At 42.6% G+C, this 25971-nt stretch overlaps 1 protein-coding gene across 2 annotated transcripts in view; it reads right to left on the minus strand.

The window, feature by feature from the left end:
• The window catches only part of GLRA1 (glycine receptor alpha 1), an 87481-nt gene extending 62331 nt beyond the window's left edge, over positions 1–25150 (minus strand). For both annotated transcript variants that reach the window (XM_035105715.3, XM_088662025.1), the window contains exon 1: positions 24240–25150. In XM_035105715.3, the coding sequence (XP_034961606.1) occupies positions 24240–24295 (56 nt within the window). In that variant the 5' untranslated portion in view covers positions 24296–25150. The remainder of the gene's footprint in view (positions 1–24239) is intronic.
• Between the last annotated feature and the right edge of the window lie 821 nt (positions 25151–25971).

Raw genomic sequence — 25971 nt, forward strand, 5'->3', positions numbered from 1 at the left:
ATCCACCACTTCCTTGTAGATCCAATTGCTTCTGTCTTTCAATCCTCTATTTCAATAGGAATACATGATTGCTGTTGATTTTGGTTTGCTCTGGGGCTATTAGTACTGATCCAGTTGTCTGCTGCAATTGGTATTTTTATTGAATTTTATCAATGTTTTAGATTCCTTATGTGGATTTGATTTTAGTGCCTTTTTACTGTAAACTGCCCTGATCCCTATGGAGGCAGTGGAAGATACATTTGTGACAAATATTACAGTATAATAAAATGACCCACATATGGGTTTTCTGGATAAATGAGGTTTTGTTGCAGCCAGAAAGGCAGTGTAGCCTACACATGCAACCCACTTGTTTTTAAGATGTGAGCTAAATAGGGGTCTCTTTGGAATAATAATAATATAATATAATAATAATTTATTATTTATACCCCGCCCATCTGGCCGGGTTCCCCCAGCCACTCTGGACGGCTTCCAAAAAAAAAACAGAAATTCTAAAATACAGAAATCCATCAAACATTAAAAGCTTCCCTAAACAGGGCTGCCTTGAGATGCCTTCTAAAGGTCTGGTAATTGTTCTCTTTGACCTCTAGTGGGAGGGCATTCCACAGGGTGGGTGCCACTACCGAGAAGGCCCTCTGCCTGGTTCCCTGTAACTTGGCTTCTCGTAATGAGGGAACCGCCAGAAGGCCCTCGGAACTGGACCTCAGTGTCCGGGCAGAACGATGGGGGTGGAGACGCTCCTTCAGGTATACCGGACCGAGGCCGTTTAGGGCTTTAAAGGTCAACACCAACACTTTGAATTGTGCTCGGAAACGTACTGGGAGCCAATGTAGGTCTTTTAGGACCGGTGTTATGTGATCTCGGCGGCCGCTCCCAGTCACCAGTCTAGCTGCCGCATTCTGGATTAGTTGTAGTTTCCGGGTCACCTTCAAAGGTAGCCCCACGTAGAGCGCATTGCAGTAGTCCAAGCGAGAGATAACTAGAGCATGCACCACTCTGGAGAGACAGTCAGTGGGCAGGTAGGGACTCAGCCTGCGTACCAGATGGAGCTGATAAACAGCTGCCCTGGACACGGAGTTGACCTGTGCCTCCATGGACAGCTGTGAGTCTAAAATGACTCCCAGGCTGCGCACCTGGTCTTTCAGGGGCACAGTTACCCCATTCAGGACCAGGGAGTCCTCCACACCCGCCCGCCTCCTGTCCCCCACAAACAGTACTTCTGTCTTGTCAGGATTCAATCTCAATCTGTTAGCCGCCATCCATCCTCCAACCGCCTCCAAGCACTCACACAGGACCTTCACCGCCTTCACTGGTTCTGATTTAAAAGAGAGGTAGAGCTGGGTATCATCAGCATACTGATGGACACCCAGCCCAAACCCCCTGATGATCTCTCCCAGTGGCTGCATATAGATGTTAAAAAGCATGGGGGAGAGGACAGAACCCTGAGGCACCCCACAAGTGAGCGCCCAGGGGTCTGAACACTCATCCCCCACCACCACTTTCTGAACACGGCCCAGGAGGAAGGAGCGGAACCACTGCATGACAGTGCCCCCAGCTCCCAAGCCCTCTAGACGGTCCAGAAGGATGTTATGGTCGATGGTGTCAAAAGCCGCTGAGAGATCCAGCAGATCCAGGAACCCATTCTTAACAACTGGATATTCATTTGGCTGTTTGCTGCCTGATCATTTCTAAAGTTCCATGTTGCTTAGAGGTAGTTTCAATTGATTGCTTACCTGACCAGTGATTCTTGGGCTTCAAGAGATGAGTTTTTGGCAATGACACAAGAAAGTGATTGGAGATTATTTCATGTTGATGTGAGCAAGCAGCTGTCTTAGCCTGTATGCAGAGGCGTAGGAAAGGGGGGTGCGGTGGTTGTGGACCGCCCTGGGTGTCATCCGTGAGGGGCTGATAAAATGGCAAAAATGTGTGTTTTTGAAAAAATAACTCCCGCACCCACCACACGCCCCTTTCTACATCACTGCATGAGCACTCTCCCCTCGAGTGATTTCCAAACACCAACAGCATTGCTGCCTCCAAATTTGCAGGCAGAGCACAGCCTTTAGGGCTAGTAGCCTTTAACAGCCCTCTCCTCCATGAATCTGCCTAATTCAGAGGCGTAGCTAGGTGAGGTGACACTGGGTGTCACAGTGTGGGGCCTGCAGCATGCTTGAGCCACACATCTCTCCTGAGGGGGAGGCAGCGGGTGGACCATCTGCAAGCTCTGCACTGCTTTTGTGAGCAGCTCGGGGCTTGCATCTGCCCACCGCCTCAGCCACCCTACAGCTGAGGGGGAGGCTGCGGACAGACTCCACACAATGCACCCTGCTTTGGCTCGCCCTGCCCCCATGGGCAGCTTGCCCTGCCCTCATGGGCAGTTCACTCCAATCCTGACTGCAGGGCGCGTGCACTGCCCCAGGCACCCGAGCGGCTAGCTACGCCGCTGCCTGAATGCCACAATGGAATCTGAATGGCACAGCTGAAAATGCAAGGTTCCTGCAAATTATCACCAGTCCTTTGAATCAGTTAGTCTTCTAGGCAGGGCTGGATTTTGCAAAACGCCATTGGTTACAGTTGCAGCGAAATGGAGGCATCTGCAAATAAGGTAATTAGGGCTACCATTTTTTACTTGCAGGCCTCAACAGAGGATGTTTTGCTTCCCCATTTGCTTTCTGCATTTTGTGGGTGGGGAAGGTCTGCAGAGGACTTAGCTAACTCTCCCAGGGTCAGAGTCTGGCACTCTAACCATTGCAGCACACCAGCTCTATCATCTGCAGTGCTTCCTGAACATGGATATCAATGTTGCAATGGGGTAGCTGAATTATTTCTTAAAAATAACAGGCCATTCATACAGTGGCTTCCCCCATCCGTGGCAGATGACTCAGGCACATTTGTTTTGTAAACCCTTCCTTTCCATAGAAAAGCATGTGGTCCTTAGCTACTCTGAATGGTGCTACTAGTTGTGAGCATTTTCACACTTTCTCTGTCAACTGTCAGAAGCTTTCTCTTTTCCAACATTGCTGAATGTCATAATATTTTGCATCGTATCCAACCATCCTTCCCCACCCCTGGCCACTCATTCAAAAATAACGCACCAAGAAACCAGTGTGTCTGCAGCTCTGCTCTTAAGCATGCTGAGGGCTGGTCCACGTTAGAAAGTAACCTCCATGCTTTGCTGGTTAATGGCCACCACTAGAAAGGTAGCGGTCAGGAGGTGCTCACAAGGAGTCATTATTAAGATGAACTGGTACCTATTGTAGGAGCCCAGCACAAGTCCAATCTGTTTTTGACACAAACGGTTCTTTAGATGGAAGCAAGTTCTACCTGGAATTAGATCGCAGTGATCACTATGCAACTGCTTGGGGACTGAAGTTAACACGGCCTTCACCAACCTGGTGCATTTCAGATGTTTTGGACTACAACTTTCATCAGCCCCACCCAACACTTGGTGCAATCTGATACCTGCAGAGGACCTAAGCATCATTATTTGAATGTCTGCAATCCCCTCTGCCATTCCATTGTAAGACTGTGCCCAGATGCAGACTCCATGGCTTCAACATCACTCCCATCCCCCCCCTGCTTTGCTTACCAGCTAAAACACTTGCACACTATTCTGTGATGATTTGCTTGCCCACATAAAGGCATTTGTCATTTTTCCTTGTGACCCAACACAACTACATTGACTTCTTGTGTGCCTTATTGCTTTGCCATAAATCCACCATTCTTGAATAATCTTTTGTTCAAAGGTAGGAAAGCCATCAAGAATGCCAGCTGATGTTCATCTCTTATGTTGCTGCCGCAACTCAAGAAGCATATTGCAGAGTGAAACAAGTTTCAGAAAAGGACAACCAAAATAAATAAAAAACGGGCCTGGGACATCTCTCCTAGGAGTACATGCTACAATATTTGGAGCCTTTCAGTTTAGAGTAAAGGCAGCAATTGGGAGAAGCGTGAGAAAACTAGGTACGATGCTGTGAACGTAGACAGGAAGAGGTTTTTCTCCCTATCTCATAATACTAAGACCTGGAAGATTTGCGACAAAGGCAGTAATTCTTCACACAGCACAAGATGTCACGATAGCCACCACCTCGGAGAGCTTTAAAAGGGGGTTAGCACATTTGTGGAGGATAAGGCTAAATTACCTCCAGCATCAGGGATACTATGCCTCTGAATGCCAGTAACTGGAAAGGAAAAATGGAGTGGATGCTGTTGTGTTTCAGGTCCTCCTTGTGGGCTTCTGATTGGTTACTGTGACAACAGGATGCTGGGCTGGATGGGCCTTTGGTCTGATTCCACCAGGGCTCCTTTTACTTCAAGCAACGATGCTGCTCTGTCATTGGTGGGTGGCACTTTTCATCACAATATAAACCCATCTTTCATAAATATATTCAAGTGGTTTCTGTTTGAAAGGGGAAAGCGGGGTATACAATTTTGTATAAATAAATAGCTCTCTCACTCAGGCGGCTTACAGAGCGATGTTCAGTATCATTGGCAAATGGAAGTACAGGAAAAAAATAATCGGGGACATGCCTCATAAATATGCCAAATGAGAAAGCAAGACACCATTTTTAATTGTAGTTATCTGCATTCATTCCTGTTTTGTGCACCAATCTCAACTGGTGACCTACCTAACTTTGCTCCTTCAGTAATGGATATTATCATTTAAAATAAGTGATTAAATGGTATATCCTGGTATACATCTATCAGCTCTGATATTCAATGTAACATACAACATGGATCAGAAATTGGCCTTCTGAATATTTTCATATGGCATCTCAGCATCATGCCCTCTGTACTCTGATTCAAGGAGAGTGTCCCTCCATTTTCTCAAGATTGTATCTGAAAAACAGAACCTGTTGGCACCATCCTATATGAATCTTGACAGTTTTGGAGCTGCTTTAGCTATTCTTTCCTTCAAACACATCTCCTCCTAACCTGCACAACTTTATCTGTTTCTTTCCATTTTCATATTCAACTGGTTCTTTCCTCCCTGATTCTTGTTAGATATTTTCTCTGACCTACCCACTTTAGACTCTGCAGTAGCTGAGACCACCTTCTGAGTCTTCCGTACATGCACATACCTAATTCATTTCTTTCTCCTCAATTTATAGGCTTGTAACCTTATGCCTCTAGCTTATCTTTCAATATACTTAGATCAAGGATGGGAAAGCTTCATCCCACAGTCCAGACTTGGCCCCCTAGGATTTCCCATTTCACCATGAGCCAATTTCCCTCAGACCATGACCAGACTAAAAAGGTTCCCCATGTCTAACTTTGGTACAAGGGTGGCTACCATGGACCCCTCTAGATGTTATTGAATTCCAACTCCCATCAATCCCAGCTAATATGGCCATTGGTAATAGATTATGGGAGTTGTGTTCCAACAACATCTGGAGGACACCAAATTGGCTATTCCTGAAGAAGACAGGACTCAAATGCCCTCAAACTTTCTCCAAAGTGTAGTTCTAATTATTGCATTAGCACTTTTTATATATATTCTGCCACCTGCTGCATAAAAATAATTAGACAGTAATTTAAAATGCCTGGGGGGGGGGATCTTCAGAAAGCATAGTTTTTTTTTAAAGAGAGAGAGAGAGAGAGATTAAATATTAAACTGGGCAGCACAATCAATATTTGTATATAATTCAATTAAAAAACCAGCCAGGCTCATTTTCTGAATGTATTTCTGGCTGACGTGTGTGGCCTCTGAATGGGTAGTTTTCTGCAAGATATGCAGGAGTTTTCAGTGCTTCTAATGTGGCTAAAATATCCTCCCTCTGCTTCTGTTCCCCCATCGTTCTGCCCGGACACTGAGATCTAGCGCCGAGGGCCTTCTGGCGGTTCCCTCGCTACGAGAAGCCAAGTTACAGGGAACCAGGCAGAGGGCCTTCTCGGTAGTGGCACCCACCCTGTGGAATGCCCTCCCACCAGAGGTCAATGAGAATAACAATTACCAGACCTTTAGAAAGCATCTCAAGGCAGCCCTGTTTAGGGAAGCTTTTAATGTTTTATGGATTTCTGTATTTCAATATTTTGTTGGAAGCCACCCAGAGTGGCTGGGGGAACCTGGCCAGATGGGCGGGGTATAAATAATAAATATTATTATTATTATTATTATTATTATTATTATTATTATTATTATTATTATCTGTTAAAAAACAAACAAAAGGCACCCACATGAACATACACAAATCCCAAATAAAGTGTCCTATAATTCTTTGCCTAGCAAATGAGATGAAATGACAGAATATCACAGAAGTAAGAAGTAAAGATAAGGAAAGCAATTTTGAAATTTGACTTGCTGACTCACATTTTACAGGGTATTAAAAGCCAGAAATTTGATAGTCCTGAAGATGGCAGAAGGAAAGCATAAGATCAAATACCATAAGAAGTGCAAAGAGGCATGGAGGATGTGCAAACTGCTGAAGAAAAGCAACTTGCAGTGGCTGAGGGAGGGGTGTGTGTGAGAGAGAATGGACCAGCTATAATGTGATATAGACTGAGTGGGTAACAGTTTTCAGCCTGAGGGTCTCATTCCATTCTGGGCAACACACCAGAGAACACAGAGGCAAAAAGTGGGTGGGGCAACAAATGGACATTTAACATTTTTATTGTAAAATAGTTTCTACACATGCTCACACACTAGCCTCTACCCTGCATCCAGAAAAGCAAGAGGCATCAACAGAATTCAAGGCCACATTCCAGCCAGGCAAAAAACATTTGAGGTGTGAAGCAGGCCAGTGAGGGGGATGGCTGTGGAAGAGTTCAGAGCCCCCTAGTTCTTTTCTAAAAATATATTTTTATTAAGGATTTCTTGGTTTACAAAAATACGCGCATTGTCTCTTTTTTCAAGTTGTGTTTTCTACAGATCAGTTTTATTTGTTGTGAGACATTAGTGTTGCGTACATTGTTAGGTTAGGAAGAAAATAGGAGGGGGGGAATAGTGAGTGGGGTTGGGTGGCAATGCCTCTATTCTTCTACTTAGTGTATGTGTGGGGTTTTGTGTCAGCGTCACTTGTGTGGGTTCTCTTACTATTCGCTTGTTGTATTTCCTTGGTGGTGAGAGAGGTTGTGGGTAGCCTAGGATGTGGTTGGTTGTCTTTGGTTGGCTGTAGTGAGATTTGTTTTTGTGTGTGAGTGGGTTATGTTTGTGTGTGTTTTCGAGAGACCTGTCAGGAGTAAGCATGGATCAATGGTATCAAATTATATGGGAAACAGCCTAATTAGAAAAACTCACCAATAAACTGAAACTGACATGGGCAGTGCTTTTTTTTCTGGGGGTACGCATACCCCCTAAACATTTTGTGAATCTAAGTTTGACCTCATTGAGGGTCAGTATTTCAATATGAGTAGGAAAATGGGATTGCTCCTAGACATTTTTATAGGAAAAAAGCACTGGACATGGAGATAAATAGAAGAAGATGCCTTCATTCCGGTATGGTTCCCCTTTATGCAGCCTTACTTGAAGCCCATTGTTTGAAAAAGCTTAACCTCATCAGTGGCTGAATTACAGCCATGGGCAGAATGATGCCAGACCAGCTCAATGAGGGTGTAAATTCCAAACTGCAGCCAGTGCTCACTGGGAACATGAGAGAGCCTGCTGTGGTCTTTAGCTTTTAGAGTCTGACCACTTAGTTCCAGGTCACAAACTCTTTGGCCTTGAAGAGTCCTTAGTTCTGTCTGCAGTGACTCAGCCAAGATGACCCCCTTCTCCCCCATTATATGCTTACACCCTTTTTATGGGAACCCCATGGAAGATGGTTGTATTGTACATGCAAACAAAAAGCACAGGAGACGATAGGTGGGGTAAAATTGCCCTCACATGTCGTGTTAGTCGTTCGGAAGGCTCTTTCCAAATGGAAATGCTGAAAAAAAGGAGAGGGAGGAAATAAATGTGCTTCAGACTGCAGTGAACATTATGTGCCAGGGCCACATCCTCTCGCCCGTATCTCCTTGCTGCAAAAGCTTCTTCCAAACCTATAAAACAGCCCAATTAAACTGATTAAAACCAAGGAGAGCCACGGCAGGCTGAGATTGCGGTAGGACTCTGCTAAGCAAAAGGTGGCTCACTGTCGCAGAGCAAAAGGAGAACACACAGCCTCGTAAGCAAAGCAAGCCACCAATGAGCCAAAGCCCAACTGCAGAAACAACAAAAAGGGAGTGTTGCTCTGGATGAATCCCTTGTATGCAATTAATGACATCCTTTCTCATTTTGATGGAATCCAAACTACAACAACATTAACTAGAAGCTGTTTTCCTTTCTTGCACTATTCACTCATTTGATTTATAAACATTTCTTTTGAAATGGTTAATATTTCGATTCAGGTTGGCCGTCACTGTCCCCCTTTCTTTATGTTTTTTTTTCTTTGCAAGTGGCTGCAAAGCGGCAAGTTTCATTATGGCTTGTCTACAGCCTTAATGACAACTCTGGATTTTTTTTATTATGTGCCCAAGGAAAAAAACGAACATTTCCCATCAAGCTTACTGTCCATGACTTTCCAGAGGACCCTGGCTCCAAGGTCATAGAGGCAACTGGAAATGTCTGTCCTTGTACATGCCTATAATACTAGATGAGTTGATACACCTTAATGACATTGCCCACTGTAGGAGATGGACCACTCCTGCAATTCAAGGTATGGGGCAAGCAATTTGGTATGGTATAAGCATAATCCTATCTCATTTTCGATTAAGCTGGCTGTGATCATGTCATGAACCACATCTACCGTATCTATCTGTCCATCCATTTCCATATTATAACACAGTGGTTAAATGGCTGAACTATCAGTTCAATTTCACCACAGATGTGAAGTCACTTCACAACCTAAGTGAGTCTCATCCTCAGTCAACCCCCTGTAATATGAAGGGTCATAATGCTCTCATCTTGCTGTAAGGATTGCTGAGACAATATTTGTTATGTAGACCACTCTGAGCATTTAGGAAATGCACACTTTTCATTCATAGGCCTAAGCAGAATTGGTGAGACGCTCATATTTCTTTACGACAGAACAAACTCTGAGCCTCTAAAATATGTATACACATGCCTTATTTTTTGTCTCACTCTAGGCAGTAAGTATATTGGTGGTTATGATGTTTATGCTGCAAACTTAAGCACACTGAAATCAATGGGACTTAGACTTATGTTTAAGATTTAGATGTGAAGGGCTCATCATAAGGCCATCTCCTATACCTGGAGGATCAGAGCTGTAAGAATACAATGAATGTATAATTCTGTCAGTGTCTCATTTGCAGTCAAGAATGAATGAAAGCCATAACTACAGCCTCTTGAAACCATTGGGAGCATATTCATTTACTGCAGCATAGCTTGGATACGTCCCTTGATTTCCCTATTACTTATCTGATGCTATTCTATCTATATCACTTCATCTTAATAACATTTGTATTTGCATGGATGTGGCACACAGGAGCAGTTTGCTATAAATGTTTGGCGGTCTCCATGCATGGACTCTTATCATTTGTCAAAGTTGGATATGAGATTGCAGCTGTGGTTTTCTATAAGCAGCAGTGGATTTTATCTATCTCTTCCTATATATTTCTTGACTGAAGATGCAACATCTAGCATATATAGAATCTGTTGTTGCCTTTGATTTCATGAAATTGCACAGCAAACCTTTTTTTAAAAATAACACCCTATGATAACCAATTCAGTCCATCACAAATCACTCACACCGTAATGTTTCTGTAACAATAAAAATATTTTAAAAGACAGAAATGCAAAATAAACAAGGTGCCATACACTTAAAGAACAATCAGTGTTCAAATGTGAAAACTCATTTCACACAGAAGTCTTTATCAGGCAGCAATTTGATGAAGCGGTTTGTGGAACTTGAAAGTTTCACATTCCTATATCCTTAGAAATTAGTCCAGCAAAAGTTCTAACTTGGTCCATTTGCATTTCTTATCTTTAGGCTCAGAACTGCAATTATAGTACAGTCTGCATATGATCCTATAGCACTCTTCCCTAACCTGGCACCCTCCAGATGTTTTCAAGTCAACCCCAACCAGCATGGCCACTGTGATGGTGCAGTTGACTGAGGCTTATGAGAGTCATTGCATAAAACATCTGGAGGCCACCTTGTTGGCAAAGGATGTTCTATAGCTAAGGGATGGCCTATGGGTGAATTCACATATGGATGTTCACTGCTCAGTCACTGCAGTCTTGAGCGATTCCTTGCATATGAGTGACAGCTAACATAAAATGAAACACCATGAACAAACTTCGCATCATTTCGTAGCCAGTGAAAGGCCTCCTATTCAGCTGATGGTCATTAAGTGATGCTATCAGGTGATGAGATGCCAACTGATCCCTATGCATGTGTGAATCCATCCTAAACACAAGAAGTGCCATCCAGAACAGTAAAGTTAGTGGGAATGTTGCCATTTATTTCAGTTGGGCATGCTTTGCCTGGATAATGGGAGCTGTGGATTGGTGTTCCGCGGCAGCTGCCAGGCCCCCAGCTGACATCCCCCATCACTGACACCTGCCCTGTCTTCCCCCTTTGAATTATTTTTCCCAACCCAGCAGCACTGGTAGCTGGGTCTAACCATTTAAGTCCCCCACAATGGCCCAAACAAAGCATTGCAGCAGGGCATGGTGAAGAGTTAAAATGACAGCTAGATCTAGGCACCCAGCATTGTCCAGAGCAATGCAGATGCTGCTTCTGCCTGGCACTGTCACCAGGTAAATTAACTTGGCCTCCCAAGAGGAAACACTTTGTCTAGTGCCACCTGAAACTGGAACCAGCCATCACAGAGTGAACAAAGATCATGTGAACATAAACCAACGAGGTTTATTTCCAAGTATGTTTGCAATGTGAATCATACAGTACTTACTTAGAAGTCAGCCCAAATGCAATTAATGAGACTATCTTTCAAACAACAACAGCAACAACAAGGTATTTAGATTTATAGACTACTTTTCAGGCAATATACCTTCACAACAATGCTTAAAATGTTCTGAACAAATGAAAAGCGCACAACACATTTACAATCCTCATCAAACAATCCACAGCATCTAGTACAAATAAAAATACCAAAATGCGGAGTACAGAGAAGAAATCCAACCAAAAGACGAGTTTTTAACTGGTAGTGAAAGCTCACAGATCTTATCTGGAAGGAAAATGAGTTCCATAGTTGGGTGGTCTGTATCGAAAATGTCCTCTTTTTGAATTGCAACACACCAAATTCCAAGCAAATGTGGCACAATCATCCCCAACAGATCTCACCTTCTTCAGTCTCATTCCTGATAAAGGTTACCCAGTAAGGTGACCAAGGTTGATTTGGACCTGAACCCAGGCTGGTATACCCTTTAAGAGTATCTGAAGCTGAAAGGCAACTACCTTGTCAGGAAGAAGATATTAGTGACTGGGCGGTAGTTGTCCACTTTCTCTGGATCAAGTATGGTGTTTTTTTTAAAGGAGTGGACACAGCACCACCTCTTTCAAGGCATCGAGCACCTGCCCTGCTGATACATTCACCAGAAATTGAGCTCACCTGGTCAAGTCCCCTGGCTTGCTTGAACAAGCCATGACAGACATGGTGCCATGAACTGGCAGGACAACGGGGAAGGGGAAGGAGAAGGAGAAGAAGATCACAGCGAGGGGTGTATGCAGGACTGAGACACACAGGGGCAAGCTGGGGATGGGGAAGGAGAGGTTGGTGTATGAAGTACTCACAGGATGATGGGGGATGACAAGGGGATGGGGGCCAGTGCAACAGGACTCATCACTAGAGGAGGCCCTGTCTCCATGAACATGGCAGGCTTTGAGGCATAGGGAGAAACAAGCAGGAGGCTGAAGCAGGCAAGGCCCCACAGCCCAACTCTCTAGCTGGCCAGCTGGGGCTCCCAAGCCCTGGGAGAAGGTGTGTGATTCCACAGCTGGAGTAGGCTTGGAGCAGGTGAGGGCCACATGCCTCATCAAGCCCAGATGTTGCAATCAGCGTGCAAAGTTTTAAAGGGCAACAGAGCTGGGGTGCTCTGTCTGCTCAACTGCCCATGGGGCCTTGACTTGGATGCTCCTGGATTGCCATGGGGTTGTGCTTTGGGTTGGATTCGGGACTGTATCTCGACTGCTGGACTTGGCTACTTGGATTGACCCTGAACCTTGTTTCCTGACCTTCAGACTCTGGACTTTGCTTGTGTGGATTGACCCTCGGACTTTGAACGTGGCACACTGACTTGCTGCCAGGTAGGACAGGGGTTCAGGACACACTGGTCAAGGAGACCACACTATCTCAAGCATTTTGTCCACACTCTTAGGCCTCAAAGACGAATCACGCAAAACTGGACCTGATGCTGGACTGGCCATCTCATTTGCACTTGCTTCAACCATGAAGTCAGCACAGACATAAGCTTCTTTGCCATTCCATATCAAGTCCAGGGCATTGATACGATCACCAGCACTGCCACCTGGTAACTTCCCCAGGGTTTGCAAGAATCCATTGGATTCCAGAAGTCTCTGGGGTGGATCATCTTTATTGGGTCCTCCACCCCTGCAGGGGAGTAGCAGCCACCATCCTGCAATCCACCAGACAATGGTTTGACCAAGACAATCTTAAAAAGGTAAAGGTAAAGGGACCCCTGACCGTTAAGTCCAGTCGCGAACAACTCTGGGGTTGCAGCATTCATCTCGCTTTATAGGCCAAGGGAGCCAGCGCTTGTCACTTCACAGTTTTTCCGGGTCATGTGGCTTGCGCAACAGAACACTGACACCAGAAATGCCGTTTACCTTCCTGCCGGAGGTAAGGAAGTACTTGCACTTTTGGCGTGCTTTCGAGCTGCTAGGTTGGCAGAAGCTGGGACCGAGTAACGAGAGCTCACCCCATTGTGGGGATTCGAACCACCGACCTTTTGATCGCCAAGCCCAAAGCTCAGTGTTTTAGACCACAGCGCCACCCGCTTTGTTTGACCAAGACAACCTTAACCCCCCCTCAAATTCAGAGCCCCGCTTCCTGCCCTAGTGCAAAGAACACTAGCAAAATAAAGAACATGCCCTGCACTATGTGTTAGGGGTCATTGACATATTGAGAGACATATTGCCATGGCAGTCATGAAGCCCTGAGCTGGTCCTATCAAGGCAGCCCTTGCATCTAGCTGTAATCCTGGTACCAGGATGATATTTTAAAATAAATAAATAGTGATGATCAAAGTACAGTTATGGATTCCCTACGAATACGGTAATAGCAATAGCTATTTATCAAACTACTTGAAACAACATTTCTGTTAAATATAGCAAACTTGCCAGTTCCCCCGCCCAGAATTTCTTGCAGGATTGGGTTCAATGTTCGTCATACTCAGATTAGACCCACAGAAAATAATAGACATTACAAACTTAGGTCCAGTAATGTCAATGGGTCTACTTTGAGTAGAACTAAATTGGAGACTAACTTGCAGACATTTGACTATTCTAGACCCTTATAAACACTTAATGCATCAATGTAACCTTTTCATTCTGTGAGAAGAATTTACAGGTAAATGTGGTCTGTGCAGTGATTTCCCTTCCCTTGTAATTCCTTTGTCAACACTGATGTCTGAGAATTTATTTTTTAAAATTATAGTGCTTAGGGGCTCTAAGAGACAGCAATGACTTTTTAGCTGCACACAACAGTGGCACTCTTAGAAGTCTGGTTTGTTTACTGACAAAAGGCATTATGTCAGCACTCTGGAATCCACATAAATGTGGAAGAGTGAGATGAATTAGTCTCAGGCTGCATACACACAACATTTCATTCTAGAATCAATGGAGTGAGTACTTGTTGTTACAGTATTGTTTTTGCGTAGTCCACACACAACTGAGATCTGCTGCATATTGTTTGCCCCTGAAAAGTGCTTCTTGAGAAAATAAATTCCTAAAATAAAAGCTCGTTGCAGTTTGATTCTGCATTACCCTGCAGTTTGTCTGTCCTGGCAATGGAGGAGGGGGTATCTCCACACCTGCCCCGGGGCATGTGCAAGCATGGATAAAGTAACCAAGGGGTGGGGTTTCAAATGCTTATCAAGTAATCACACCGAACCTTGTGGACAGCAAGATCTTGGACTCAATCTAGATTGAAAGTACTGTGTTAAGGATGAATATGAATGATTCCAGATTGAGAAAAGCTGTATTTTTGTGCAACAAACCGGGTAGTATGTACATAGCCTCAGTCTCGCCCTTCATTTGTGCCACTGACTGCTGCTGAAAAATATTAATCCCACTGATTTTAACATCCGTATTGGCACGATATCTTTATTAGGCCAACTCAAATGTCCCAAAATAGTGTGCAAGCTTTCCGATTCTCATAAATCTGGCGTGATGAAGCTAGCACACCATTTTGTGACTTTTGGCCTGGAAATTTCTTATGGGCCAGCATGGCTTTTTGCTTTTTTGACTGATTTTGAAAGTGACTGTGATAGATGGAGCAGAACAAAAGGGGCTGGTGCAGTTTCTGTCCAGATACAGCCTTATGAGAGCAAGTGGTGGGTGGAAAAAGGAGCCACACTTTACTTTCTTGGCCAACATGATTCATAATGAGTCTGTCATTTTCTTCTATTGGGGTTTGTTTTGTATGTGAATATGCACTATTTCCAAATCCCTCCATTTTTAGAATCCCGAGAGGCCGAGAGACTTTTGTGACCTTAATTCTACTTGACAGTCCTTAAAAGAAGGCTTTGCTTCTACAAGATGGAGAAGCATTGTGTTTCCCTTCGATACCTCGCTACTCCACAAATAAATTGTTTGCTTGGAAGCCCACTCAGCATTTGTTCAATAACAACAATAACAGCAACAATAAAAAAAATGTGTGAGTGTTCTCGGCTATAAGAGGCAGCACTTTAATATCTGTTTTCACATATCTGATTTCCACATCAAAATTTAAACTTCTGGCAAAATGCGATAAACTGTGGACAGGAAAACAGGCTCCTGAGTGAAGAGTTTGTATCTACCCTGTCAAGCAACAAACCATCAAATGTGATGTCCAGCTTTAGAGAGCTTTACTGCCAACCTAGCAGTTTGAAAGCACGTCAAAATGCAAGTAGATAAATAGGAACCGCTACAGCAGGAAGGTAAACGGCATTTCCATGTGCTGCTCTGGTTTGTCAGAAGCGGCTTTGTCATGCTGGCCACATGACCTGGAAGCTGTACGCCGGCTCCCTTGGCCAATAATGCGAGATGAGCGCCGCAACCCCAGTCGGTCACGACTGGACCTAATGGTCAGGGGTCCCTTTACCTTTACCTTACTGTGAAGGGGGTCGGCCAGCCCCAAATTTGAATTCATGGAATATGATCCTGAACCTTTCTATTTAGAATGTTTGATCTTTGAAAATGAATTTTAATATATTCCAAGATGAAACCAGCTTCCTCTTGTGTCCGTCCTCCACCCCTCCTTTTTCTGCTTGGAGGCATTAAAGAACTGTGGTGGGTTTTAACAGAACTAGTTGCTTTCCCTCTCCTCAAACCCACTAGGACATTAATAAGAAAAATGATGGGAGGCCTGGCTTGTGTGGGAGGCAGCAGCAGGAATTTCCCCTTAAAATGCCACTCTCACACTGCTGAATGGCCCTGAGTTACATATATTCATACTTCCATTGATTTCCTTTTTTTTTCTGGGGGGTGGGTGGACATTGCTGCGATTGCACAGCTTCCTTTGAAATGTGTGCTGCTAATGAAAACAAACACGGAAGGGAGTTCGTCTTGGGAGTCATCTATTGGTGTATCTTGGGCTGCCGCCGGCGGCTTGCATCTGAAGGCGATGTGCAATGATTGATGGTACTGCAAGAACTGCTGTACCATGCATGCACTGCTTTTCATTTCGCCAAACCCTTTCTAACTATTTCTCCTTCTCCTTAGAAGAAAAGAAGGCCGAAACACCTCAGCTTTCTGAAGGCCTTTCTGCAAATTTAGCATTTTCCCTTTTCCTTTTTTTATTTTTTTAAAAAAGATCTCTGTGCAATGCGATATGAGAGTGAATCTGTCAGTTAAGATTTCTTATGGTTTATTTTGTACTGATGCAACAGAGACACATTTGTTTGCTGTCAACGCAACATATTTACATGATGCAATGCGTTAGCTAAGTAAGTGGCTTACACAGTACAAGATATCGCATGAATAATTGTCTATATATAATGCATTTTGTTCTGAAGAGCACATCCTCTCCTTTTTCTCTCTCCCTATCTTTCAGTCATCTCCCTCTTGAAGACTATTGTGTGGTGGTTTCAGAAGGGGAGATGTCCGGCATATTGGAACTTAGTCATTAGGCTCTCTAATTATCTGACAGTTTGGCAATATTAGGATTATGATTTGGTCAACAAAATTCTGTGTAGTTTGGCATATATTGCCTTTAGCTGCTTTTGCTAGCAGACTGCCAATGGCGCATCATTTGCCAGTGAAGTATCTTATTTATTGCTGATATTTTCTGGTGGGATACTTATTAAACTTATAAGAATACAGGGCAATTTATTTAACTATACACACACACACACACACACACACACACACACACACACACCACTCAATTGTAGATGGAATGTCTAAGCAGTTAAGAGACAGAATTAAAAACAGAAATTTAAAAATTCAAAAGAATAATTAAAATCTTCAATAAACTAAAACCAGACCAAAACACATGTTCACTTCTACTATTTATTTAGCAAAATTTAATGAGGCCTAGTTAAGACAGACATGTCTGCTTCAGGACAGAGGGCTGATATTAATGATCACTGGATTAGGCCGCATGGCCTATGATTCCATGAATGCAAACTATTTGATTCCATTCAGGACTGTAGCTTTCTCATTTTCTAATAGGTAAACAGTCACGTCTTCGGCAATGAAAGTCAATGCCTGTCACTTTACATGACAGAAAATAGCGGCCTGTGAATTTTCAGTAGAGTTATTTGTTGATCTCAACCTACGTAAAATCTGTGTACATCCATGTGCTTCGTACCTGTCAGTTATCAATTTTAGAGATAATCATGAGTATTTTATGGAAAGGCATAGTGGATATATTATGGACAGAAGGAAGCATGAGAGTTAATAAGCCACTGAAATGTGCTCAGCCATGAGACACTTTACTGTGTACTTTTTCCAGTGTTTTCCCCCAGCAAGTTTATTATCAATAATATTAATTAATTAATTAATTAATTATACCTACCCCACCCATCTGGCTTTTCCCCAGCCACTCTGGGCAGCTTTCAACAAAATATTAAAAATATAATAAAACACCAGACATTAAAAACTTCCCTAAACGGGGCTCCCCGCCCCTGCAGTGGTTGGTTACTCATTTGTACAAATGTAGCTTCACATTTAACTGGGTCTCAGAAAACAAAATCAAACTTTCAAACATTATCTCTTCAGCTAGGCATATTGCCTTTTTGTAGGCTCTCATCCTGTGATTTCCTCCAGGTTTTCTAATGCTGATTTATCCAGATTCTTTGGGGCATTTTTGAATCACAGCCAGTATATGAAATAATTCAAAATCTCCCCCTCTCTCTGTGTGTGTCTATGTGTGTGTGAGAGAGAGGGTGAGAAAGTAAGAGGGTGGAGGAAAATGAATTACTTCGATTGTAGTCCTGAACATCCTTGCTTGCAAGTAAGTTCCACAGAAAGTAATGGAACTCATTTCCAAGCAAGTGCGTTTGGAATTCTATTAGAAGCTTTGAAAAGATGATCCCGTTAAACGCAACACTCAGTGTGTCAAATGGAAATAACTTTCCCATTGCCACAGTGCCCGTGAAAGTACAAGGGACAGTAAGTGCAGGAAGTCAACTTGTAAAGACAACTAATCAGAATAACAATGCATTAAAAGTAAGGGGGGAGGGGACGACGACAACGATTTAGGGAACTTTTCCTCACAGCACAATCCTCTGGGAAACAACCAGAGATCAGTGGTAACATCTGTCTTGCATTCAGAAGGTTCCAAGTTGAACCTCCAGCATCTCCCACGTAGGGCTTGGAGTCAGCCCTGTCTGAATTCCTGGAGAGCCGTTGCCAGCCTGTGCAGACAATATTGAGCCTAGAGGGGCCAACCGGTCAGTCTTGATATAAGGAGCCCTCCCTGTGGAATGCCCTCCCTTCAGATGTCAAGGAGATGAAGAATTACACAACTTATAGAAGACGTTTGAAGGCAGCTCTGTATCAGGAGGTTTTGTAATGCTTGATGTTTTTATTATGTTTTAAGACATGCTGTAAGCCGCCCAGAGTGCCTGTGGAAACCCAGCCAGATGGGTGGGATATTATTATTATTATTATTATTATTATTATTATTATTATTATTATTATTATATAAGGCAGATTCCTACGTTGCTAACCATGCTTATGCAGAAGGAAGGCTCCTTGCCTAGCAAGTGCAGTTACGGCTGTAGCTTTAGTACCAGATGTAAACAAGCTAGAAATGGAAACTGGTCTTCACTGGTCCTTTAAGCACCTAGATTTGGAGAAATGAAACAATTCCATTCTTACATATAGGAATCCTAATTCAGAATTAACATATTACTCATATTCTGATCTCTCTGATTCTCAAATCACTTTGCGGCAGGTAAAAAATAATGATCCTTCCGTTGTATTAGCCTACACCTTGCAGTTCACTTTTATAAGGAGGCTTTGTGTATTTGCTCATGGTATGGGTGGGCAGAAAGGTAGAGAAATTTCGGCTGGTTTTATTCCCTTAATGCACATTGACGAATGTTCACATTCTGATGCTGGGAATGTAAATCTTTCTTGGCCAAATCTCACGAGACTAGGGGCTCATCCTATAAGGCTCTCTGTCCAAGCCTTTTGCAGGGACTTGTGGCTGCTGCAGTGCTCTGCTCTTCCAAATGCTGTCATTACAGAGTTGAGTCATTTTGTAGAGAGAGCGACAAATCCTCCCGCCTCTAGTACTACATTGCTCAGATTGAATAGACGTCTGCAAATGAATGTGAAAGCTACTTTCCGCTTATCCTTTGACTCTTCCGACAACAGGCTATTGAGGGGCTCGTCATGGGCATTGGACTAACAAAGGGACAACCAAGGACAATTCTGAACCTTTACCTTACAAGTCTTAATCCCAAAGTTGATGTTTGAGATTGCAAAAGACCAATATGGCTACTATTGCCGACCATGGAAAATACTTAGTCCACAACATAAATGTTTTTCCAAGTTTCTTTTGATGCCATGTGGATGACTGCATAGTACCAGACTTAACATCTGTACATGTATTTGTCTTGGAAGACAAATACAATTAGTAATAGTTTTTAAAGTTTTCAATAAAGTTTGTAGAAAAGAAAAGAAAAGAAATAAAGACATTTTTCTTTTTTTTTAAGGAGCATGGGATGTGGCCTGTTTGTCCAGAATTGTCTACTCCAACTGGCAGCAGATTTCTGAGGTTTTGGACAGAGGGCTTCCCCATAATATGCTACATGTTTCTATAAACCAGAAATGTCAGGGGTGGAACCTGAAACCTTCTATATGCAAAACATGTGCTTTGCTACAGAGCTAGGACCCCTCGTTTTTATGAACACCACCACCTGCCCTGAGTCATTCAAGATTAAGAACAAGTTGATGACCCCGGTGCTCTAGTAGGAGCAAGTGTGGTGACCATTACAGAAGTTTGGACAGCAACTCAGTGCAGGGCTTGAAAGCTCTCCAGAGATATTGGGATGGTGGCTTTTGGAAGGAAATTATAGTAGCCTACATGGGCCTTTGGACTGATCTAACTGACTAGTTTTTATACCTTACAGGAACCTAAGAGGGATTAAAAACAACGACCATATTGGTCACATTAGATTTTTTGTGCTGCATTGTGAACAATTCAGCCAGGGACATGGTGAGGGTCAGACCCCAAATCTTCTCTTCCTCTTTTAAAACTGATTTTTTAAATATATGTACTGTGCCTTACAGAGTGGTTTGGTGTGTTGCAAACCGTGGTGCCGAGGAGACCCCTGTCAATTCCTATCTTAAATTTGCCCAGAGGTATCCTATGCATTTATCCAAATATCTGCCATTACCCTGCTTCCCAAACCTTTTAAGCACCTAGTAACACCCCTGTATTAAGCCAACTTGGGAGAAACCCATTCCTATCATTCTTCTGCAGGAGTTTATAGATTCCCATATCATTTAAAAATTGTCAAAGGGATTCAGAAATCCTGTTGACTAATTGAGAGAGAAGAAGCAAACAGAGAGAGAGATCTCGAGAGGTCTTGTTAACTCAAGTGTGGAAGAGAAATGTTAGTGTCATTCTATTATAAAAATTACACGTTTAAAATTATATTTTCTTTAATGTTGTAATGAATATTTCAAATATGAACTTTAAAAAAGATGTAACATAAAAAGATAAATATGGGATTAAATTATGGACTGTACATAATAGAAGTTGATGATGATGATGATGATGATGATGATGATGATAATAATAGGGGTTTAAGCTCTTTTAGGCAAAGACTAGGCTAGAGCAGAAATATAATAATTCCCCACCCCCACCCTTTAGTGTGTACAAAGCATTCCTTTAAGCAACAACAATGGGGGCATGGTGTTAGACACATGGTCCTGGAAACCTCTCTTGCTGTCTTTCTTACAAATTCCACTGCAATGTTATCCAGCAGTGCAGAGGTACAATGAAAAGACTGGATATATGGAATCTCGGCTGCATTTTTATGTCCCAAGGGCAAGAGTAATGCTTTTTCTTTTTTCTTTCTTTTTTTTAAAAGTTTATTTCTAGAGAGATTCCAAAAAAGCAGATCGCTATCCTCTTGTGTTAAATAGAAACAGAAATTAACATGTTAATATGGCAGCCTCTCATCCATTAGAACTGTGTTTGCAATGGAAATCAACAAGATGCAGGAAAATGATAGCTAAAGTAGTTAAGTGTATCCAACAGGTTCTTTGAACAGCCAGCAAGTTGCAGTTTACCAACCAATACTATTCTGCTAAGTGCAAACTCATCACTACAGCAAAGGCCTAATCCATGTATAACAGGTTCTGTGAATCTGAGGGACTGCTTTTGGTGCAACGTAGCCTCTGATGCTGCTTTCTCTTGGAAGTCCAAACCAACCAACCAACCAACAACCAACCAACCAATCTTCCTACTAACTTCAGGGAAGTTGCTTCTAATTTATTTCAGCACAGAAGAGCTAAGAATCAAGCTCAGACCTGATTAATGAACTTTACAGATGCACTAGCACCCATCTTCCTCAATGCACAACCCAAATTATGTCTGTGATATGACCAGCCACTTTAAAATATGGATTGGATATTCATTGCTTAGACAGATCGTTTATGAACTTTTGCTACAATTATTTTAGACAGCGACAATACAAATGAGACTGAATGAAAATATCACTTTATAAAAATTATGTATTTGTAAGCTCACATTGATACTTGTCTCAGTACATTATGAGCACCTTGTATGGACAACCAGGATCTGTGATTGTATCTGTTAGGCAGGTAGGCATTTAGATGTATCACTCGCTCTGTATTAATTAGCAGCAAAGTTTGGCACTTTGCATTTGAGGATACTGTAAAAGAGAGCACTTTGTAGAGTTCTGTCTATAACTCTGTTGGTAGACAAGGCTTGGTAACCCTACAATTCTATGATTTGTCAAACATAAATGCCATTTTCCATTCCCTTTTAGCCTCAGCCTAGCTATATATTGAAAGTGTTGCAGGCTGCAAAGGCTTGCTCAGATACAAGGATACTGATGTCCGAACTTCTTCCATGAAAGGCCCATTTGAATCCAATTCTTTCGAAAATACTCTGAGTGTAAGAGAGGCAAATATTATATTGGCAGTATCATAATGTTTGCAATCACATACCAGATGCTATTTATCCCTACAGATTTGGAAGGTTTTAGTGGCTTACAGAAGGCCTTATGTTTCAACAGAAGCTTAGCTTTCATCTCTCATGTAATTGCTGTATATGCTTCCCGCTCCTTTTTTTTTATTTTTGTATTGCAGACTATGTGTTGACGCAGTATGGGCTCTTACCCCAATCCTAAACTACTTGGGTTTGACAGATCGGTGGGGAGGGGAGGCATCCAGTGCTATCTAATGCACAGCACATTTCTGTTCTATCATGGGTTATTGGATTACTAGGTTGTTGCATTTTTAACATCACATATCACTCTCTCTGCAGGGATAATTGGTTTATATTAACTTTCCAAACAGCCCTTAATCCACTACACTAAAATCTCAAATGATTGGGCTGAAGATGAACATCATGGTGGTGGAAGGTACAAGAGATGGGAAGAAACTCTTTTCTACAGACACTGTTGCTATTGGGAATATTTGCAGATGTCAAGTTAAGGTTGCTCCAAGTTCCTTAGACCCAGAAGGGTAGTTGTGGCAAATATCTTAAAACGCCAGCATAAAGCTGTGTAATATCAGCTGCAATCCTGCACCTTCTTACCTGGGAGTAAGCTCCATTGAACTCAGTAGGGCTGAGTATGCGTTACAGGATTGTGCTGATACAGCCATTATGAAGTTTCTTTTTCTACAACATGCCTGTGAGGTAGTTGAATATGGAATGGGCAGGACCTAAAATTCTCAAGGAATAGGAGTCTGAATGCATATGTTCCATATAAAACATGTCTTAGTCAAAGTGCATGCATTCTAATCTGGAACAAGATGGAAGTATAGGAATATTTAACTATACATATCCCCTGCTTTTGAATTAGTCCTTGGACTGGAGGAATGATCTTTGTTTTCTATCTGTTACAGGCCCTGCTATAAAATTAGGTGAAAAGCTTTCTTGTTTCTTTTAGGAGGCTTTGCTGACATTCTAAACTGTTTAGGAACGTAATGTTCACCTCTCTTCTTAAATATTGCGTGCCCCCCTCTCATTTGTTTTGCATTCCAGTGTAACCTCTTCACTGTCCTGCATAGAGATTAGCTTACCACACTCCACGAGGAGATCTACATTTAAGATATTTTCAGTTCAGGGTGAAAGCATATGATACATTTCTGCTGAATTAAGGTTGCAATCCTGTACACAGATGGGCAGTATAAGTCTACTGAAGTCTATGGCATGCAGGGTTGCATATGCTTTCATTAAGCACTGCATGTGTATGCTTTGTAAATGCAGATTTCCTGTATTATATGACCTCTGGAAGGGCAAATATGTTTCCTACTGGAGGTCTTATTTATTTTATTTTGATTAATTGGAAGACTGAAAAGGCTTCCAACACTGACCTTCTTAGAACAAAGCCAATTAATTATCGACATCTAAGAGATTATAATAGTGCATCTGAAGAAAGAAAGAAAGAAAGAAAGAAGTATTGCTTTGGTAATGTGTCTATATATAAAATGTATCAATATCTATCTGTCATTAATTCAGCTTTCTCTGTCAAAAGAACATATTCACTCTACTAAAACACATGCAGGTTGAAGTGGTTTAGTCATACAACTCAAATGGAGTGTAATACTTCTGAATCCTGCAGGTTGTGAAACAAATATAGGTTTCCAAATGTGTGCATATGACACCTCTCATTATCTCAGAAGATTGCATTGTTCATTCTCACACAGCAGGGCAAATAACAATTATTTCCTCCCTGTGATTAGTAAGATATTTTGAAAGAAGTATGTGACAGTCATTTTAGAGACAGACCCTCACACATACTGCAATCCCACAGACAATTACCTGGCAGTATGTCCCACTGAACTTAGTGAGGTTTACCTCTGAGTAGACATGCAAGGATTTCACTGACAATCTTGTCTTATGATGTGCAAAGGTAACAACAACAACAACAACCATATAAGTGAACTTTTGTGGAAAGTTTTTTTAAAAGCTGAATTTCATAGTAGGGTATATATATTGCTACTAAATCTGTTGGGTATAGTCAGAATAATTCACCTAGCACAAAGTGATTCTGAAAGTTTAATGATGATAGAGACATAATCACAGCATTGCTCTTCTCAACTTGCATTCTTCCCCCCCAAGTCGGAAAATGAAATATTTAGTTTCGTGGAGTACAAGTGCAACCCTCGCCATCACCACTAGTTGTCGCATTCCTACCAGTTTGAGCACCTGGCGTTTTCAGCACTGCGGTTACAGGCAAGAGAATGCAGTGCTAATTACACCGAGTAACTCATAAAGCTGTCAGAAGTCCTTATACTCTGAATTAAACAATTAGAAACAGAAAATAACGAGAGAGAGAAAAGTATGTGGGGATATCCCAAAAGAGGACTTTCTTCTCGCAAGCAGGACTCAACCCACATGCCAGATCTTATCATTGCAATCTCAAATACCCATACACCCCTAGCTCAGTGGTTTAGAAAACAGCCTACCTGAAGAATACTATGGTCTCCCAAAGGTAGACTCCAAGTGCATTGAGGTTACACATTTTTTCAGATCGGATGAATTTGTAGTCCACACGTCAGAACAAGCGAATTGGCACTTAGAAACAAAAATAAATAAATAAATACCAGACTGGATAAAATGGTGGAAAATATCCTCTTTGTTAATTTTGTACACAATCCTTGCAGTTAGAGGTGGCGTGGGGAAGAGGAGGCAGTTGAACATAGACGGGCGAGGCGCTGGGATTTCAGGACCCTGGACAGCAAACCACCCCCCACGTTTCAGCACCTTGGAGAGAGAGGGGGGAAATGGACATTTAAACTCCAGCGCTGCTCTCGGTGTTAACAGCTTTGCTTGGATGACCAGCTCCCTGCAAAGAAATCTTCCTTCCTTCCTTCCAGTAGGATCCCAGTGCGCGCACCAGGCTTCTGGACCATGCAGAATGCTACGAGAATATATTGGCCATGTGGGGGGAAACTGGGGGTGGGTGGGAGTACGAAACCCAACGGATAATCTCCTCGGGCGCCCGGGATGTCTTCCTCAGTTATATCCAAGGGAATTTGCAATCCTCCTTATGCAGTTGCTGCATTGTTCCGGAAACGTTGCTTTCCCGGTGGGTCGACGTTTCGCTGCTGTCGATTCCAGCTTCCCGGGATCTTTTCCCCACGAATAAGTTATTATTGCTGCAGGGAAGGTGTCCCATCGCTCGGGGCGAAAGTGGGGAAGGAAGCTAAGGGCAAGTTTCATGGGGCTGGGATTCCCATGGTAATCAGCGAGGAAGCCGAAGAGGAAAGTCTCTCAGTGATCTCTCGATCCGGTCCATTTTCCTCCTCGCCCCATCATCACCTCCATAGAACTCGCCGGATCTTGAGACTTTCTTGCTGCATTAATTTACTAAACTAAAAAAAAAATGGTGTGTGTGTGTGGGGGGGGGGGGTTGGAGGAAATGTTTTTCTTAAAAAAAAAGAAAAAGAAAAACCCCAACAATAAGCCTGCCTCTGTAGAGTCCTCGCTCCGCCCACCAACTCGTCTCATTGGCTAGCGAGGTTGAAAAGCTACACTCTGTTGTGCTTGGATCAAACGCCTGTTCTTCGGCAGAGGAAGTTAACCTTTAAAGTGCTGGTGGCTTTTACTCCCCGTTTTCATCCTTTCAAAAGCACCAGCTTCTAAAAAAGAAGTCTTCCAAATCTCTCTGTGACGCGACACACTCCCAATAAATGTAACACAGTCGCTGGGTGTCGATCCACGGAGCGACCTGCGCGCTTAACAGCTTTCCTTTTGTTCTCCTCCCGCCTTCTCCTCCTCCTCCCTTGACTTTTAAACAGAGTTGGAAATTAAACAGCAGAGAGTGGGAACCCACCAAAGCGAGACAGGTAAGGAAAACTTGTCAGTTTCAGATCACAGAATGAATAGGGCTAAACTTCACCATCTTTTGCTTATCGCTAAACGGAAAGCATGCCGATTCCTCCAAATCCGAAAAGGGAATATCTAGAAAGAAAGATTCGACTTCTGTATTTTTTTTTAAAAAAACCAAAGCCTGAGATTAATAAGAGCTTGAAATTCTGTCTTTAGGGCTCCTCTGCTTCCTCCCCCCATGCAATTTGATCGATCCTTCTATTTTTAAAATTATTATTAAAATGTGTTCCATGGAACAGACATTTCTACCTGGCTTTCACCTTGCCTCTATTATTCCCATTCAGTCTGTGGCAAAAAAGTAACTTA

The sequence above is a fragment of the Zootoca vivipara genome, chromosome 2 (genome assembly GCF_965207765.1).
Source record: "Zootoca vivipara chromosome 2, rZooViv2.hap1.1, whole genome shotgun sequence".
NCBI lineage: Eukaryota > Metazoa > Chordata > Lepidosauria > Squamata > Lacertidae > Zootoca > Zootoca vivipara.